We start from the raw sequence: 20991 nt of genomic DNA on the forward strand, positions 1-20991 counted from the left end.
GTATGTTATTTGTTGCTTTTCCCTTGCTGCTTTTAATATTCTCTCTTTATCTTTAATTTTTGTCATTTTGGTTACAGTGTGTCTTGGTGTGTTCCTCTTTAGGTTCATCCTGTATGGGACACTGTGCTTCCTGGCCTTGGGTAACATTTTCCTTTCCCAGGTTAGGGAAGTTTTTAGCTATTATGTCTATTATGTCTTTAAATATTTTCTCTGGCCCTTTCTCTCTCTCTTATCCTTCTGTCACCCCTGTAATGCAAGTATTTGTATGCTTGATGTTGTCCTAGATGTCTCTTATACTGTCCTCATTTCTTTTCATTCTGTTTCTCTTCAGTGGCAGTGGTTTCTACTACTCTATCTTCCAGCTCACTGATCCGTTCTTCTGCCTCATTTAGTCTACTAATGATTCCTTCTAGGGTATTTTTCATTTCAATTATTGTATTCATCTCTGTTTGGCTGTTCTGTATATTTTCTAACTCTTTGTTAAAAACTTCTAACTTCTCGCTCTGGCATCCATTCTCCTCTCAAGTTCTTTTCTCATCTTTATGATCATTACTCTTAACTCTTTCTCGGGTAGATTGCCTATCTCCACTTCACTTAGTTCCTTTGGGGTTTTATCTTGTTCCTTCATCTGGAACATATTCATTTGCTGTGTTGGTATTTGTATTTTTATGTATGTGGCAGGGTAGTTACCTTTCTCGACCTTGCAAAAGTAGTCTTCTGTAGGAGATGTCCTATGTGTTCCAGCAGTGCACTCCTGTCTCATCACCCAAGCTATATGCCTGCATGGGTCCTTCTGTTCTGGCAGGCTGACTGTGTGGGTGGTCTAGTAGGCTTTGTTGGCCACTAGTCTATTTGGTTGCCAGGCACTGCCTTGTGTGGATGCTGTGGGCTGTTGTTTAGTGGGGCCTGGTCGGGAGGCAGCTGTTGCAGAACCTTAGGGGGTCCTGGGGGTAGTGCTGGCTCACTGGTGGCTGGAGTCAGGATCCTGAAGACTCTGGAGTGTTGCCTACCTACTGGCAGGTGAAGCCAGATCCTGGGGTTAGTGCAGGACTACTGGCAGACAGAGCTGGGTCCTAGAGCCCAGGGATACCAGAGCTTGTTTTAAATCTGGTGTTGGGGGGCTGGTTCCTGATACAGTTGGGTATGGGGGCCAGGGTGTCCCAAAGGTTGCGTTAGCCTGCTAGTAGGCAGGGCCAGGGCCCAGGCGGTCCCAGGGTAGGGTCTGGCCTGCTGTTGCTGGACTCGGTGTGTGAGCTGTGGTATTGTAGTTTTCTTGCTTCTGGTCTGCCCCCTGGTGGATGAGGTGGTCCAGAGGCTTGTGCAGGCTTCCTGGTGGGAAAGGCTTGTGCCTGCCCACTCGTGGGTAGAGCTGGGTCTTGGTTCTCTGATGGGGAAAGCTGTGTTTAGGGCCTTGTCTGGATGTGGCTGTTTGTTCAGGAAGTCTTTAGGCAGCCTGTCTGTTGGTAGGTGAGGCTGTGTCTCTGTTCAGTTAGTTGTTTGGCCGGCGGCATCCCAGCACTGGCCCCTACAGGGTTTTGGTTGGGTCCAGGTCTCGGTGATAGTGAGCCAAGATGGCAGCCTCCATCAGCTCACACAGCTGAATGCCCTCAAATGTGTCTGTCACCAGTGTCCACATCCCCAGGGTGATCGCAGCCACCTCATGCCTCCCTAGGAGACTCTCCAAGACCAGTAGGTAGGTCTGGCCCAGGCTCCTATCAAATTACTGCTTTTGCCCTGGGTCCCAGTATGCATAATGTTTTGTATGTACCCTTTAAGTTTGAAATCTCTTTTCCCCCAGTTCTGTGGGACTCCTGCAGTTAAGCCCTGCTGACCTTCAAAGCCAAATGCTCTGGGGACTCATATTTCCAGTGCTGGACCCCAGGGCTGGGGAGCCTGACCTGGGGCTCAGAACTCTCATTCCTATGGGAGAGCCTTTGCAGTGAATTTATTCTCTACTTTGTGGGTTGCCCACCCTTGGGGGTAATGTGAGTCTGTCCCTCCTACCTGTCATTGTGGTTCCTTCTTTATGTCTTTAGTGGTAGAAGATCTTTTCTGGTAGGTTCCAGTCTTTTTCATTGATTGTTGTTCTGTAGATACTTGTGATTTTTTTTGTTGTTGTGCTTGTGAGAGGAGGTGAGCTCAGGGTCTCTCTCCTCCATCGTCTTGGCCACTCTCTTTGGTCATAACCTTCTAAATACTTTTACATTTATTTTCAGAATTAATGTGTTGTTGAGACCGCAGACTCTTACTTCTCTTACTTCAACCTCAAGTTTTAACATTACTAATTCCATTATTTAGTTTAGTAACTTTCAAAATATTTGTTCACAGTGAGAAATCTACTTTGCTATGTCACACACAAATGCATACATATATGTAATGCCTGCTTACATATGTATCTGAAATATCTTAATTTTGTGCAGAACCTGGCAATATTCTATTCTATTTTAATTTTTCTTTTCTTTTCTTTTGTTTTTTAAAGGCTAGTCATAACCCAGGCATTGGTTTTAGACTCACAGTTTGGAAAACACTGATCCAGTGAATCAGTGGAGCTGATTCACTATTATTGTGGAGCTCAGTTTATGGTATTTAGCTTTATCTCCAGCCTCACTAGAAGTCACTTGTTACACTAAGAAAAGGAGGGTCACTTCAAGTCATTTTTAGAGTCATCATTACCATAAAGTTAATTAAATTACACTAAATTATAAGGAACCCTGGGCTTTGGAGTAGCATGGAACTAGGCTCAAGTCTTGCTGTTCTAAATCTGTGATCTTGGAAAAGTTACTTAACTTCTCTGAGTCTCAGTCTTCTCATCTATAAGCCAGATGTTAGAGAGGCAGCAGTAGAGAGGTTAAAAGCATAAATTCTTGAGTCGTACATCCTGGATTCAAAACGGAGACCTTGGATCTTTAACCTCTCTCTGCCTGGATTATCAGTGAAAGGGGAGAATAACATTCACCTCATAGTGTTTTGGGGACTAAGTGTACAGCAGGATGTGGCCTAATATATAGGAAGCACTTAGTAAAAGTTGTTGTTACGTGTTAAAGGAGATGATAATAATTACTGAAGATTTACTTTGAGAACAGATTAAAATAATGAATATAAAGTCCCTACCTCAATGATTAAGCAGGTAGCAGAGTATAATTGAATGATTTAAACTTTTTCATATATTTAATAGTTGGACATTTCTTATATCTATGTCATTACTTAACTCTGAAGCAGTTAAAATATTTTAGCATGAGTCTTAACCATATCAGTTATGCCAGGGATATCATAACATATGGGTAAACTACTCACTTTGGTATAAACTTATTTTGAGCTATTGCGGTATTCACATTTTTTTCATGCCTTTCCCTTTGTTTTATTTTCTAAGTCATGTTTTCCTTAGTTTCTGTCCTTATTTACTGTATTCTCTAATTTATTTATAAGTCATATCATTAAAAGCACAGATTTTTAACCACAAGGAACAATTCTTCTCAGATCCCTATTAAAACACGAGGGCCAGAGAGTAGCTTTGCCAAGGTTTTTTCAGTTAGTGGCAAAGCTGGGACTGGATCCTAGTTTTTTTCACTTCCAATTTAATAAGTGTTTTTTTCTACAATACCAAGATGCATTTTAGAAATAAAGGAGTCAGACTTAGTATTTAATTTTAAATTTACCCTGGCTTTCTTATATTCTTCCTTGAAATCTTGAAGGAAAATTTTAAGGTAATTGGGTCATTAAAAAGATCATCCCCGTCATAAATTTGATTTCAGCAACATTTAGATTTGTTTCAGATATCCCTGTAAACTTGAGTTAAAAATTATTTTAACTCATCAAAATTATGCTTACAATTTTTTTTTACATTTGTAACTATGTTGAGGTGATAAAATGTAAATATTGAACATTAGTATTGTGAAAAGCTAGCATGTTGGTTTTGTAGGGCATGTAAATTTTACTTAAATTTTTATTATTTAAAAAAATTGTTTAGCAGACTGCCTTAAGTTCTCTATGGCCTTTGGCTAATTTTAATTTTTAACATTTGCTTTAACATTTTAGTATCGTCTATTCTAAATTATAAAAATTATCTAATTTGTGAATAATTCAGGTGCTTTTTTTTTTTTTTTGCCATCATGCTTTGGCCTTTTCATTCATCAGCCCTTAATGAAGGAATAGGGCAGGATATAGAGTTGGTGGAACTCAGATATTGAGTTTTTCTGATTGTTACCTTTAGTGGTAAAACTTTCTTTGAAAGTCAGCAAAAGCTATTGAAATTAAAATGCATGTTTAGGATCCTCTTTGGATTTTGGTTTTCTATAATCAAGTGTTTACTCTGTGGGAAGATATATAATTCTGTTGAAATTCAGTGGTGTACCAGAAGATGACATAGGGCCCTTGTGACAGAAGACTCCAGCTGTATCTGGAAGAGGCTGGCCTTGGTGGCAAAAAGATGGAGGCATTTAGGGTGGGAAATTCTGAGAGGGGCCAGCCTTGAAAGGGAGGGTTGTTTCTCAGAATGTGATGTATATTCTGAGGTTGCAAATTACTTGAATAGACATCCTGAGATTAGGGCACTGTTTGGGTCAGTGGTAGCATTTTCTAGGTACTTTTGACCCTTCCTTCACCTTTAACTCTTATGTCAGCATTAACTAAAATTTGTGAACCATAAAATAGGAATACCATGTCTGATTTTTTTTCTGACTTTTGAGTTTAATTATATGAAGAATCTATATGAAGAATCTTAAAGGGTACATAAATGTAACCAGTCCTATCTTTAGTTGTAGATTTAAATAATTTTCTTGATGGTCAAATTTAGGACTACTTTGGAAAATGTGGTTGTCAAATCTATATCCAGTCTGTCATGCACAGGCACATATTCCCCCTTGTTTTGTGACACTAGTCCAGACTTTTGTCCCCTTCCAACTCATGTACTGTGGCAACCTCCTAGTCAGTCTCCGTCATAATAGTTCTGATCCCTTCAAATGCAGTTTTCAACCTTTATCATTAAGAGTTTTAAGTCATCCCTTTTGCCATGTATTCCTGCTTCATAGTGTTTAATTTACTCTGCCTGTCTCAAAAGACCTTTTTCCATCTAGTTGGTACCACAGTCTGACTTTCTAGTCACCCCCCCCCCTCCCCGTTCTAGTCAAGCCATCTCCTCACTGTTCCTCTCATGGTGCTCATTTTTTTTTTTACTACCCTGGGCCATACTCTTTCTCCTCTCATCTTCCCTTCCTTTCCATTACCTTTTCTGAGCTCTTATTCAACACAGTATCTCACAATGCAGCACTTCATTATTTTGTGTATACGGAATTAGATCACATCAGAGACTTCTGGAATTTCATCCCTGCATCTCAGTTCTTGCTATCTTTATAGTAAGTGCTCCATTAAAAAAAAAAGTATTAAGTGAATAATCAAGGAATAGCAGCTGCAGAGGTAATGAAGAGTCCTTTTAAAACCAAGATGGATATTTTACTTTGGGGGGATGGAGGGAGTATAGTGTTTAAAAGTTGGAAGACTGACTCTGAATGAGTGAGGGAAGCTATTTCCGATGCAGCAGAATTTTAGGATGAGAGATCACAGAAGACAGGTATACTTAGACTAGTTGTTCTCAAGTACACAAGATATGTTATTGGTGTCAAGTTTTATCTTCATTTCATGTAACACACTGGAATTGTCTGAGAGTTGAAAAATTGTCTTTCTCACTGCCACCCATGCTGAGGTAGGTAGGTCCTTGGGAAAGGGAGGCATGAGGATGAGGAGTGAGGTCCAGTAGGAGACATATAAAAGTATCTGATTTCTGGTATCTAAGGAGAGAGAAGAAAAATAACCAGTAATTATGGTAGTAGAGTCCTAGGAGTCTAGTTTGAACAGCATTCTCAACTAATGCAGTAATTTAACTGATGAGTGACAGAGTGGTGGCATTCAGCTTGTAGTTTTATTTGGCCATACTTTCCACATTCTTTCTCCTGAGGAAATGCCCAAACGTGTAGATTCGAGTGACAGCAAGGCAGTTAAATAATCTAGGATATGAATGTGGTTTTGTTTTACACTCCAGCAGCTATAAAATCAGCAAAGAAAAAATCTGGATCCTTTTTTCCCTACATTTCTTCTTTGGTGTAACTCTGAATTAAAAGTTTAATTTAGGGATTATTTAATTCCTACACTTTATCTTCATCAGGAATCTAGAAGCTTTTTATAACTGTAAAAAAGTTGCAATTTTCTTGAGCTTCTGCCAGTAGTATACAGTGATGCCAAAATTTATGTGTGGGAAAGTTGATTTCAATGAGGGTAATTTAGCTGAAGTTTAGTCTAAGAAACTAATGTTTTGCTGCCAAGCAATTATTTGCATTTCTAAAAAATGACTTACACTTTTTACCAATGCCTTCCTTTCATCATAGACTAGTTGCTTAAGTTAGTTATTGTCACTAATGGTATATTTTCTGTAAAGGAAACTATATTCTTGTTTAATTTGGTTAACCTCAGACTTTTTAAAAAAATATGTGAGGTTGAGTACTTCTATTAAATATTGCCTTTTGCTTGAATAAAATCCACAGGAATTAAATCAACAGCTAGAGAGAAAGAAAGAAGTGGAAAAACGTGAAAAGAGAAAGATAATTGCTGAAGAAAAGCACAAGGAATGGGTTCAGAAAAAGAATGAACAGGTAAGGAGAAAAAGTGTACACACATACTTTGCAGTCTCCTTTGCAGTCTTCCTCCCGTTACTCCTTGTCATTACCTATGTTTTCTCATTTTCTCTTAGATTCTTTCTTCTCTTACCTGATTTTTTTTTTTCTCCCCTCAGGGACATTTATCAAGTCTTTTGCCCTTTGCTCTCTGCTTTTCTCCCTTTTCCCTCTTGTGGCTTCCACTCGTATCTGACTGCAGGTAGTCATGAAGTTTGTATCTCCAGTCCTGACCTCCCAGAGCCTTGGATTTTCATCTGTTGGGTCAGTAGGGACCTCTGGACCTGCAAATCTAAAATAACCCATTTTTGTCCATTTTCTTCTGATAGAACCATCATTCTGACTCCTTGATTTCTGACATTAGTACTACTATCATCTCAATCACCTAGGCATAATCAGAATTCTTTTGTTTCTAATCATCCTCACCTTTCCTTTACAGTCACCACTCTCCTGTTTGTGATCTCTTCCTGTCAGGTCTCATTACATTTTTCATCTTATTTATTGTTTATTTCCCCATATTGAAATGTAAGCCCCATAAGGGCAGGGATTTCTGCCTCTTTTGTTCAGTTATCCAGCAGCTAGATCAGTACCTGATGCTTAAAAATGCCCCCAAATATGACTTCATCCTTTGTGTCCTTGCCAGACTAATCTTGCCAAAAAGTCAAATGTCATCCCTCAGTTCAAAATATATCTTTCATGATTCCCCACTGTCCTCTGAATAACATTTGAACTGTTCTAGCCTGGCTGGTCAAATACCTTCTACTCTCTGTTCTCCGAGCCACATCTCCTTCCACCTGTGCTGCCCTTCATTCCGTACTGTCGGCTTCTGACTGACATCTTTGGGGAGCACACTCAGGATAAGCATGGCCCATCTTCTTGGAGTATTAGTGTTGCTGGAAAATTTTGAAAGGAAAAATGTTAGTTTTATGTTAAAGCAAGCACAGATATTTAATAGAGTAGAACATAAATTTTATATTATTTTTAAAATACACAGTAGATTTCAAAGAAATCTTGGGCTTTGGACTGTGCTCCCCAGCCCCTAGGAATATATGGTCATGAGAAGTTTTGAGAACACTTCTGTGTCTCACTTCCCTTTTTTTTTTTTTATATATGGTATCTACTCAGTATGGGATCTCATCACATTTTCCACCCTACCTTTCCTTTTATAATCCAACTCAAAGTGTTTCCTACATGAAGCATTCGCTGATCACATGCTGGAAATTCTTTTCTCCTCTGAGTCCTTGTTTAATTTATATCACTTTATACAAAATACAGTGCAGTATATGATATACTTTGTTGCTAGTTGTATTATGCACATGTCTTTACTTCTCTTATAATTTTTTTCTTTTTTTAATAAATTTATTTATTTTTGGCTGCGTTGGGTCTTCGTTGCTGCGCGCAGGCTTTTCTCTAGTTGTGGCTCACAGGGGCTACTCTTTGTTGTGGTGTGTGGGCTTCTCATTGCAATGGCTTCTCTTGTTGTGGAGCACGGGTTCTAGGCGTGTGGGCTTCAGTAGTTGTGGCTCGCAGACTCTAGAGCACAGGCTCAGTAGTTGTGGCGCACGGGCTTAGTTGCTCTGTGGCATGTGGGATCTTCCCAGACCAGGGCTCGAACCCATGTCCCCTGCATTGGCAGATGGATTCTCAACCACTGCACCACCAGGGAAGCCCCCCTTGTGATTTTAAGACTCTTAAGGATAGGAGTTTGGTTTTTGTGTTTTTTTAAGAGTTACTTTTTATATTACTTTTTATCCATTACAAGATCTAACTAACATAATGCTTTGTAATATAGTAAGCATTTGTTTTTGGAATAAATGAGTGAATGAATAAACGTATCATTTTCCTTTCAATTTTAATACAGTCTTGTATTAGATCTCAAATTAGAAATTTAAAAAAATATTTCACTTTGTTTCTGTTGTGATTTTTTTACACATTTAGAATGGTACTGCTTTTATTATTAATATCCAATTTTATGAATTCAGTCCAATGTTTAAGTTGTAAGACAAAAGTTTTAAATTATTTCTAACTTTTGGGTCCTAACTATTATTGAATGTAATGCCTAGTGGTATTAATAATAGTACCTAGTAAATAATTCCAGTAAATTGAAGATGACATAGCTTTCTTCATCCAAGTATTTTAAGAAGGAAATTGGCTAGGCATGTGTATGTTATAACCATAAATATATTTGTTCTTTACTTCAGAAGTAAATTAAGTTTGCTACATCCCATAATACAAGAAAGAGTTCTTTGTGAATAAATGCCAAAATCAAAATAAGCCTGTGTGACTACAACCAAGCTTTGAATGATACTTTTTTGAAGTTTATAGCTAGAAAATAAGTTTTGCATGTATTGAATAGTATGCTCTCTCCTCTAAAAGCTTCTCTTCTGACTCCATTAAGCTCATTTTACCATGCTAATCAAACATAGTTGTTGTTTGTCTAAGAATGTAGAGATGATATATTCTCTGTTTTAATTAGTGGCAGTAGATCTAATCCAATTATTTGAGAAAAATTATTTCTTTCTTTTGGAGGGAAGTGGCTTGCCCTGACATAAATCATAATTATCGAAAGCAAGATTCCATAAGGTTGAGAAGAGTTTAAAAATGAACCTTGAGAAATTTACTTATTCTGCAGAATTCCTGTGCATACTAAGGAATAATTGATCACTCTCATGTTTGTTTTTTGGTTTTTTTTTTTGCCTTAAGAACGATCAGATTTCTTATTTCAGTCTTGGTTATACTTACCTCTATTTGTAAAGACTGCTCTTCTGGTTCTTCTCTTCCTGTCTGGCATCTAGCTTTTTTCTCCTCTGTTTACATTTCATGGTGTGTGGTCCTCTGCTGCTTCCAGCTTCATTCACATTTTAGATATATCTGTGGCATTATTTTCTCTAAGTCATTTTCACTGTGTTCTATCAAAAAATCAGACAAAAAGAATTTATGTATCCATTAGCAAAGCTAATTTCTTACATTGTGCTATAAATTGTTAACTCCTTTTCAAATAAATGGCTTATCTCATCTGGTACTCTGACGTTTGTGTTGCCATGCTAATTAATTTTTTAGATTTGTTGTTTTACAGTGTGTTACCACATATTTTGCAAAAGGGCATTTGCCTTCATTGTTTAAGAATTTAAAAATAAATTTATTTTTAACAGTTTTTATAAACCATGGAACTGCATTTTTAATGTAAAAAATTAATTCTAATCAACAAAGTGAATGATTGATAACACTGTCATCAGTGCATCATTCATGCATTCAACATGTTTATTATGTGCCAGATACTGTTGAAGGAACCAAAATAGAAATTCAGAAACTGAGTGGTCAGTTGGTTTGTTAGTTTCCTTTAGTTTGAAGAAACAAAGGTTCTCTCAGGGCACCATCTTAAAAAAAAAAGATTTATTGTTATTCTCTGTGTGGTACAGAACTGCAGTGCCAGAAAATCTGAAGCCACTTAGTGGCTGGCAACTCTCTCTCAGTACTTCTCTCTGAATGTCTGCTCTGGTCTCCTTTTGCTAACTAAAGGCATTCTATCCTCTCTTCTGTAGTTTAAATGCTGCAGAGGGCCTGTCTGTCTGATATTTTTTAAAATCAACTTCATTGAGCAATAATTTACATACAATAAAACACACCTATTTTAAGTTTGATGAGGTTTGACAAGCTTATGTACCTGTGAAACCAGCATTACAGTCAAGGTAGAGAACATTTCCTTCACATCAAATAGTTCCCTTGTGCTCCCTTGCATTCAGCCCCTGCTTCCCACCAACTAACCCCAGCTCCAAGGAAGGATAAGTCTGCTTTCCGTTCCTGCAGATTAGATTTGCCTTTTCTAGAATTTCCTATAGGTAGAATCATTCAATATATATTCCTTTGTGTCAGGCTTCTTTTGTTTTTAAAAATTGCCAATATTTCATGTATTAAGATTGTTCCTTTTTATTGCTGAATGATATTCTATTCTATGGAATACCACAAATTGTCTATCCATTCACTAGTTGATGGACAATTGGGTTGTTTCAAGTTTGGGTTTGGGGATATTATGAATAAAATTCTGTGACCACTTATGTGCAAGTATTTTTGTAGATACTTGTTTTCATTGCTCTTGGGTAAATGCCTAGGAACTGAATTGCTGGGTTGTATGGTAAGTGTGTGTTTAACTTTAAAAGACAGTTCGGCAATTTCTTATAAAGTGATTGTGCCATTTCTACATTCCTGCCACTATTGTCTGAAAGATCCAAGTGAACCACATCCTTGCCAGATTCTCAGTCTTCTTAACGTTGTCATTCTATTGAGTAGTAGTATATCATTGTTGTTTTAATTTCCATTTTCCTGAGATCTAATGATATTTACCATCTTTTCATAAGCTTATTCTCTTGTCTGCTAGGGCTGTCATGACAAAATATTGAATACCACAGATTGGCTTAAACAACAGAAATTTATTTTCTTACAGTTCTGTAGGCTGACAGTCCAAAATGAAGGTGTCTGCAAGGTTTGGTTTCTCTTGCAGCCTCTCTCTTTGGAGTGCAGATGACTTCCTTCTCTCCATACCCTCACATGGCCTTTTCTGTGTACATGCCCATCCCTGATGTCTCCTCTTCCTCTTGTAAGGACACCAGTCCTTTTGGATTAGGGCCCCACCTTTATGAACTTGATTACCTCTTTAAAATTCCTACCTCAAAATACAGTTACAGGCTGGGGGATCAAGATGGTGGAGGAGTAGGACAGGGAGCTTACCTACTCCCACAGAAACATTCAAAACACATCTGCAAGTGGAACGATTCACATAGAACATCTACTGAATGCCAGCAGAAGACCTCAAACTTCTGAAAGGACAAGAAAACCTCCAAGTAACTGGGTAGGACAAAAGGAAATAGAAAGGAATTGGATGGGCCTGCACTGCAGGGAGGGAGCTGTGAAGGAGAAAAGGTTCCCTTCACCCTGGGAGTCCCTTCACTGGTCGGGGATCAGCCTGGATGGAGGGGGAGCTTCGGAGCCTAGGAGGAGAGCACAGCAACCGGTTTGCAGAAGGCAAAATGGAGAGTAACCTGCACAGAAGGTCGGCACCACCACCTTGCATTCTCCACCCTGAGATGCTCCTCTGTTGATGCAGGTGGGGACTGGGTGCTGAAGCTCAGGCCTCAGAGGTCAGACCCAGGGAAAGGACTGGGGTTGGTTGTGCAGAGACAGTCTGCAGAGGCTAGCTTGTGGCAACTGAGGGTGCACTCAGAAGAAGCTGGTGCCTGCCAGAAAAGCAAGGTGCCACTATTAGGGGCACATGAGGAGAGGGGCAGGACCACCATAACAGCTTCTTTCCCTGTAAGTGCTCCCAGGCAATGGGACACTGCCTACAGAAGCTCTGAGTGTGGGCTCAAGTCACCGCTGCAATCATGGGCTCCATAGGCAGGCATGGGCCACCACTACGAGATCCGCAAGAAGTTGCCAAGCGCCGCCCACACTGTCCTGGGAGTGCACAAGGGCTGCTGCACCTGCACACCCCATATCAAGAGGATAACAGCCAGCCCATGCTGAGGAAAGAGACAGCAAGCATCCAAACTAAAAGCAGCCCCTTGATTCTGTAAAAGATGGTGGAGTAGAAGGCCTTGAGCTCACCTCCTCTCATGAAAATACCGTAATCACAACAAACTGCTGAAGAACCATCGACAAAGAAGACTGGAACCTACCAAAAAAGACAGTTTACATTCAAAGACGAAGAAGCCACAATGAGATGGTAGGAGGGCGCTTTCATGACGTAATCAAATCCCATACCCGCCAGGTGGGCGACCCACAGACTGGAAAATAATTATATTGCAGAGGTTCTCCCACAAGAGGGAAAGTCCTGAGCCCCACTTCAGGCTCCCCAGGCTGAGGGTCTGGCATCAGGAGGAGGAATCCCAGAGCACTTGGCTTTGAAGACCAGCAGGGCTTGAGTGCAGGAGCTCCACAGGACTGGGGGAAACAGAGACTCCACTCTTGGAGGGCACACACAAGGTTTCATGTACACTAGGACCCAGCACAAAGAAGTAATTCCATAGGAGCTTGGGCTGGACCTACCTATGAGTCTTGGAGGGTCTCCTGGGGAGGTTGGGATTGGCTCTGGATCACTATGGGGGGGGCAAGGACAGTGGTGGCAGAGGCCCCAGAGAATATTGATTGGCTTGAGCCCTCCCACAGGTTGCCATTTTGGCATCAACACCTGGCCCTACCCGGCAGCCTACAGGTTCCAGTGGGGGAATGCCTTAGGCCAAACAACCAGCAGGATAGGGACACAGCCCCACCCATCAGCAGACAGGCTGCCTAAATCCGTACTGAGCTTACAGCCACCTCTAAACACACCCTTTGACATGGTCTGCCCACCAGAGGGACAAGACCCAGCTCCACACATCAGTGGGTAGGGACAGTCCCACCAGGAAGCCTGCACAAGCCCCAGGACCAACCTCACTTACCAGAGGGCAGACACCAGAAGCAAGAGGAGCTATGATCCTGCAGCCAGTGGAAAGAAGACCACAAACACAGAAAGTTAGACAAAATGAGATGGCAGAGAAATATGTTCCAGACGAAGGAACAAGATAAAAACCCACAAGAACAACTGAATCAAGTGGAGATAGGCAAACTACCTGAAAAAGAATTTAGAGTAATGATAGTAAAGAAGATCCAAAATTTCTAAAAAGAATGGAGGCACAGATTGAGAAGATACAGAATATATTTAACCAAGAGAAGATCTAAAGAATAAACAAAGAGATGAACAATACAATAACTGGAATGAAAAATACACTAGAAGGAAGCAATAGCACAAGAATTGAGGCAGAAGAATGAATAAGTGAGCTGGAAGACAGAATGTTGGAAATCACTGCTGCAGAACAGAATAAAGGAAGAAAGAATGAAAAGAAATGAGGACAATCTTGGAGACCTCTGGGACAACATTAAATGCACTAACATTAGCACTATAGGGGTCCCAGAAGGAGAAGAGAGAAAGAGCCTGAGAAAATATTTGAAGAGATTATAGCTGAAAACGTCCTTAACATTAGAAAGAAAACACTCAAGTCCGGGAAGCGCAGAGAGTCCCATACAAGATAAACCTAAGGAGGAACAAGATGAGATACATACCAATCAAACTGATGAAAATTAAAGACAAAGAAAAACTATTAAAAACAACAGGGAAGAGAAATAACATACAAGGGAATCCCCATAAGGTATCTGCTGATTTTTCAGCAGAAAATCTGCAGGCCAGAAGGGAATGGATGATATATTTAAAGTGACAAAAGGGACAAACCTACTACCAAGAATACTCTACCTGGCAGACTCTCATTCAAATTTGACAGAGAAATCAAAAGCTTTACAAACAAAACCTAAGAGAATTCAGCACCACCAAACCAACTTTGAAACAAATGCTAAAGGAATTTCTTTAGGCAGAAAAGACTACAACTAGAATCAAGAAAATTATGAATGGGAAAGCTCACCAGTTAAGACAAACATAAAGCAAAGGTAGGAAATCATCCACTCACAAATATGATATTAAAACCAGCAGTCGTGAGAAGAGAATACAAATGCAGGATATCGATAATGCATTGGAAATTAAGAGACCAGCAAGTTAAAACAGTCTTGTACATATATAGACTGCTATGTCAAAATCTTTTGGGAACCACAAACCAAAATTCTACAAGAGATACACGAAAAAGAAAAAGCAACCCAACCACAATGCTAAAAGATAGACATCGGGGTTCCCTGGTGGCACAGTGGTTGAGAGTCTGCCTGCCGATGCAGGAGACACGTGTTCGTGCCCCGGTCCGGGAAGATCCTACATGCCGCGGAGCGGCTGGGCCCGTGAGCCATGGCTGCTGAGCCTGCGCGTCCGGAGCCTGTGCTCCGCAACGGGAGAGGCCACCACAGTGAGAGGCCCGTGTACTGCAAAAAAAAAAACCACAACCCCCCCCCCCCCAAAAAAAAAAGATAGACATCAAATCACAAGAGAAGAGGAAGGGAAGAAAAAAGGCCTGCAAAAACAAATCCTAAACAGTTAACAAAATGGCAGTAAGAACAGACATATCGATAATTGCCTTAAATGTAAATGGATTAAATGCTCCAACCAAAAGACACTGACAGGCTGAATGTATACAAAAACAAGACCCATATATATGATGTCTACAAGAGACCCACTTTAGCCCTAGGGACACATACAGAGTGAATGTGAGGGGACGGAAAAAGGTATCCCATGCAAATGGACTTCAAAAGAAAGCTGGAGTAGCAAAACTCATATCACACAAAATAGACTTTAAAATAAAGACTGTTACGAGAGATAGAGAAGGACACTACATAATGATCAAGGGATCAATCCGCGAAGAAGATATAACAATCACAAATATATGTGCACGCAACATAGGAGCACATCAATATACAAGTCAAATGCTAACAGCCATAAAAAAAGAAATCAACAGTAACACAGTAATAATGGGGGACTTTAACACCCCAGTCCCATCACTGGACAGATCACCCAGACAGAAAATCAACAAGGAAACACAGGTCTTGAATGACATACTAGACCCTATGGACTTAATTGGTATTTATACAAAATTCCTTTGAAAGCAGCAGAATACACTTTGTTCTCAAATGCATATGGAACATTCTCCAGGATAGATCACATCTTGGGCCACAAATCAACCCTCAGTAAATTTAAGAAAATTGAAATCATACCGAGAATATTTCCTAACCACAACACTATGAGATTAGAAATCAACTACAGGAAATAGCTGTAAGAAACACAAACACGTGGAGGCTAAAAAATATGTTACTAAACAATTATGGATCACTGAAGAAATCAAAGAGGAAATTTTAAAATACTTAGAGACAAATGACAATGAAAACATGATGGTCCAAAACCTATGGGGTGCAGCAAAAGCAGTTCTTAGAGGGAAATGCATAGCAATACAGTCTTATCTAAGGAAACAAGAAAATCTCAGATAAACAACCTAACCTTACACATAAAGGAACTAGAGAAAGAAGAACAAACAAAACCCGAAGTTAGTAGAAGGAAAGAAATCATAAAGATCAGAGTGGAAATAAATGAAATAGAGATGAAGAAAACAGTAGTAAATATCAATAAAACTAAAAGCTGGTTCTTTGAGAAGATAAACAAAATTGATAAACCTTTAGCCAGATTCATCAAGAAAAAGGAGAGGACTCAAATCAATAAAATTAGAAATGAAAATGAGAAGTTAACAACTGACACAACAGAAATACAAAGGATCATAAGAGACTACTACAAGCAACTATATGCCAATAAAATGGATAACCTAGAATAGACAAATTCTTAGAAAGATACAAGCTTCCAAGACTGAACCAGGAAGAGATAGAAGACATGAATAGACCTATCACAAGTACTAAAATTGAAACTGATTAAAAAGCTTCCAACTAACAAAAATGCAGGACCAGATAGCTTCACAGGCAAATTCTGACAAACATGTAGAAAAGAGTTAACACCTATCCTTCTGAAATTATTCCAAAAATTGCAGAGGAAGGAACACTCCCAAACTTTCTATGTGGCCACCATGACCCTGATACCAAAATCAGACAAAGATACCACTAAAAAAGAAAATTACAGGCCAATATCACTGATAAACATAGATGCAAAAATCCTCAACAAAATACTAGCAACTTGAATACATCATACACCATGATCAAGTGGGATTTATCCCAGGGATGCAAGGATTCTTCAATATCCACAAATCAATCAGGGTTATACACCATGTTAACAAACTGAAGACTAAAAACCATATGATCATTGCAATAGATGCAGAAAAAGCTTTTGACAAAATTCAATACCCATTTATGATAAAAACTCTCCAGAAGTAGGCATAGAGGGAACTTACCTCAACATAGTAAAGGCCTTATATGACAGGTCTACAGCTAACATTCTCAACAGTAAAGAGCTGAAAGCATTCTCTCTGAGATAAGAAACAAGACAAGGATGTCCACTGTCACCACTTTTATTCAGCATAGTTTTGGAAGTCCTAGCCACAGCAATAAGAGGAATCCAAATTGAAAAAAAAGTAAAACTGTCACTGTTTACAGCAGCATGATATTATACATAGAAAAGATGCTACCAGAAAACTACTAGAGCTCATCAGTGAATTCAGTAAATGTACAGGATCCAAAATTAATACACAGAAATCATGCATTCCTATACACTAACAACTAAAGATCAGAAAGAGAAATCAAGGAAACAATCCCATTTACCATTGCATCAAAAAGAATAAAATACCTAGGAGTAAACCTACTTGAGACAAAAGACCTGTATTCTGAAAACTATAAGACGCTGATGAAGGAACTCAAAGGTGACACAGAGATGACATGGAAAGGTATTGTTTTGGATTGGAAGAATCAATATTCTCAAAATGACTATGCTACCCAAGGCAACTACATATTCAGTGCAGTCCCTATCAAATTACCAATGACATTTTTCACAGAACAAAGATTTTTAAAATTTATATGGAAGCACAAAAGACCCTGAATAGCAAAAGCAATACTGAGAAAGAAAAACGGAGCTGGAGGAATCAGGCTACTTGACTTCAGACTATACCATACTATCAAAACAGTATGGTACTTGCACAAAAACAGAAATACAGATCAATGGAGCAGGATAGAAAGCCCAGAAATAAACCCACACACCTATGGTCAATTAATCTATGACAAAGCAGGCAAGAATATACAGTGGTGCTGAGAAAACTGGATAGCTACATGTAAAAGAATGAAATTAGACATTTCATAAACACTATACATAAACTCAAAGTGGATCAAAGACCTAAATGTAAGGCTACACACTGTAAAACTCTTAGAGGAAAACATAGGCAGAATACTCTTTGATGTAAATTGCAGCAAGATATTTTTTGATCCACCTTCTAGAGTAATGAAAATAAAAACAAATATAAACAAATAGGACCTAATGAAACTTAAAAGCTTCTGCACAGCAAAGGAAACCATAAACAAAATAAAAAGACAACTCAGAATGGAAGAAAATACTTGCAAATTAAGCAACTGAAATGGGATTAATCTCAAAAATACACAAACAACTTATGCAGCTCTATATCAAATAAACAACCCAATCAAAAAGTAGTTACACCCGGGCTTCCCTGGTGGCGCAGTGGTTGAGAGTCCGCCTGCCGATGCAGGGGACACGGGTTCGTGCCCCGGTCCGGGAAGATCCCACATGCCACGGAGCAGCTGGGCCCGTGAGCCATGGCCGCTGAGCCTGTGCGTCCGGAGCCTGTGCTCCGCAACAGGAGAGGCCACAGCAGTGAGAGGCCCGCGTACCGCAAAAAAAAAAAAAAAAAAAAAAAAAAGTAGGTACAAGGCAGACTCTGGGAGGGCCCACGCCAAGGAGTACTTCCCAGAACTTCTGCTGCCAGTGTCCTTGTCCCCACGGTGAGCCACAGCCACCCCATGCCTCTGCTACAGGAGACCCTTCAACACTAGCAGGTGTTGTAAGATTCAGGCTGGTAATGTTGGCATATGCGCATTTAGCCTTAAAAGAGATTAAGTTGAGAAGCAAAAAGAACTACAGTCCTGCAGCCTGTGGAACAAAAACCACATTCACAGAAACATTGACAAGATGAAAAGGCAGAGGACTATGTACCAGATTAAGGAACAAGATAAAACCCCAGAAAAACAACTAACTGAAGTGGAGATAGGCAACCTTCCAGAAAAAGAATTAAGAATAACGATAGTGAAGATGATCCAGGACCTCGGAAAAAGAACGGAGGCAAAGATCAAGAACATGCAAGAAATATTTAACAAAGACCTAGAAGAATTAACAAGAAAACAGAGATGAACAATACAATAACAGAAATGAAAACTACACTAGAAGGAATCAATAGCAGAATAACTGAGGCAGAAGAACAGATAAGTGACCTGAAAGACGGAATGGTGGAATTCACTGCTGTGGAACAGAATAAAGAAAAACGAATGAAAATAAATGAAGACAACCGAAGAGACCTCTGGGACAACATTAAACGTAACAACATTCCCATTATAGGGAGAAGAGAGAGAGAAAGGACCAGAGAAAATATTTGAAGAGATATAGTTGAAAAATTCCTTAACATGGGAAAGGAAATAGCCACCCAAGTCCAGGCAGCACAGTGAGTCCCATACAGGATATACCAAAGGAGAAACACGCCAAGACACATAGTAATCAAATTGGCAAAAATTAAAGGCAAAGAAAAATTATTGAAAGCAGCTAGGGAAAAATGACAAATAACATACAAGGGAACTCCCATGAGGTTAACAGCTGATTTCTCAGCAGAAACTCTACAAGCCAGATGGGAGTGGCATGATATACTTAAAGTGATGAAAGGGAAGAACCTACAACCAAGATTACTTTACCCGGCAAGGATCTCATTCAGATTCGATGGAGAAATCAAAAGCTTTACAGACAAGCAGAAGCTAAGATCACTGAAGAAATCAAATAGGAAGTCAGAAAATACCTAGAGACAAATGACAATGAAAACACGATGATCCAAAACCTATGGGATGCAGCAAAAGCAGTTCTAAGAGGGAAGTTTATAGCTCTACAAGCCTCCCTCAAGAAACAAGAAAAATCTCAAACAATCTAACCTTACACCTAAAGGAACTAGAGAAAGAACAAACAAAATGCAAAGTGAGCAGAATGAAAGATATCATAAAGATCAGAGCAGAAATAAATGAAATAAAAACAAAGAAAACAATAGCAAGGATCAATAAAACTAACAGCTGGTTCTTTGAGAAGATAAACAAAATTGATAAACCATTAGCCAGACTCATCAAGAAAAACAGGAGAGGACTCAAATCAATAAAATAAGAAATGAAAAAAGTTACAACAGACACCGCAGAAATACAAAGCATCCTAAGAGACTACTACAAGCAACCCTATGGCAATGAAATGGACAACCTGGAAGGAATGGACAAATTCTTAGAAAGGTATAACCTTCCAAGACTGATTCAGGAAGGAATAGAAAATATGAACAGACCAATCACAAGTAATGAAATTGAAACTGTGATTAAAAATCTTCCAACAAACAAAAGTCCAGGACCAGATGGCTTCACAGGTGAATTCTATGAAACATTTAGAGAAGAGCTAACCCCCATCCTTCTCAAACTCTAAAAAACTGCAGAGGAAGGAACACTCCCAAACTTATTCTTTGAGGCCACCATCACCCTGATACCAAAACCAGACAAAGATACTACAAGAAAAGAAAGTTACAGACCAATATCACTGATGAACATAGGTACAAAAATCTTCAACATACTAGCAAACCATTCAACAACACATTAAAAGGATCATACACCACGGATTTATCCCAGGCATGCAAGGATTCTTCAGTGTATGAAAATCAATCAATGTGATACCCCATATTAACAAATTGAAGAATAAAAACCATGTGATCATCTCAATAGATGCAGAAAAAGCTTTTGACAAAATTCAACACCCATTTATGATTAAAAAAACTCTCCAGAAAGTGGGCATAGAGGGAAACTATGTCAACATAATAAAGGCCATATACGACAAACCCACAGCAAACATCATTCTCAATGGTGAAAAACTGAAAGCATTTCCTCTAAGATCAGGAACAAGACAAGGATGTCCAGTCTCACCACTGTTATTCAACATAGTTTTGGAAGTCCTAGCCACAGCAATCAGAGAAGAAAAGGAAATAAAAAGAATACAAATTGGAGGTGTAGAAGTAAAACTGTCACTGTTTGCAGATGACATGATACTATACATAGAGAATCCTAAACATGCCACCAGAAAACTATTAGAACTAATCAATGAATTTGGTAAAGTTGCAGGATACAAAATTAATGCACAGAAATCTCTTGCATTCCTATACATTAATGGTGAAAAATCTGAAAGAGAAATTAAGGAAACACTCCCATTTACCATTGCAACAAAAAGAATAAAATACCTAGGAATAAACCTACCTAGGGAGACCAAAGACCTGTATGCAGAAAATTATAAGACACTGATGAAAGAAATTAAGGATAATACCAACAGATGGAGAAATGTACCATATTCTTGGATTGGAAGAATAAATATTGTGAAAATGACTATACTACCCAAAGCAATCTACAGATTCATGCAATCCCTATCAAATTAGCAATGGCATTTTTTAAGGAACTTGAACAAAAAATCTTAAAATTTGTGTGGAGACACAAAAGACCCCGAATAACCAAAGCAGTCTTTAGGGGCAGGAAACGGAACTGGAGGAATCAGACTCCCTGACTTCATACTATACTACAAAGCTACAGTAATCAAGACAATGTGGTACTGGCATAAAAACAGAAACATAGATAAATGGAACAAGATAGCCCA

The 20991-nt window shown here is 39.1% G+C and overlaps 1 protein-coding gene across 1 annotated transcript in view; it reads left to right on the forward strand.

The window, feature by feature from the left end:
- CCDC34 (coiled-coil domain containing 34) overlaps positions 1 to 20991 on the forward strand; it is a 41162-nt gene that overhangs the window by 12531 nt on the left and 7640 nt on the right. Inside the window, exon 3 of the mRNA XM_059070753.2 lies at positions 6534 to 6641. Within this exon, the coding sequence (XP_058926736.1) occupies positions 6534 to 6641 (108 nt within the window). The remainder of the gene's footprint in view (positions 1 to 6533; positions 6642 to 20991) is intronic.

The sequence above is a fragment of the Kogia breviceps genome, chromosome 7, assembly GCF_026419965.1.
Source record: "Kogia breviceps isolate mKogBre1 chromosome 7, mKogBre1 haplotype 1, whole genome shotgun sequence".
Classification (NCBI taxonomy): domain Eukaryota; kingdom Metazoa; phylum Chordata; class Mammalia; order Artiodactyla; family Physeteridae; genus Kogia; species Kogia breviceps.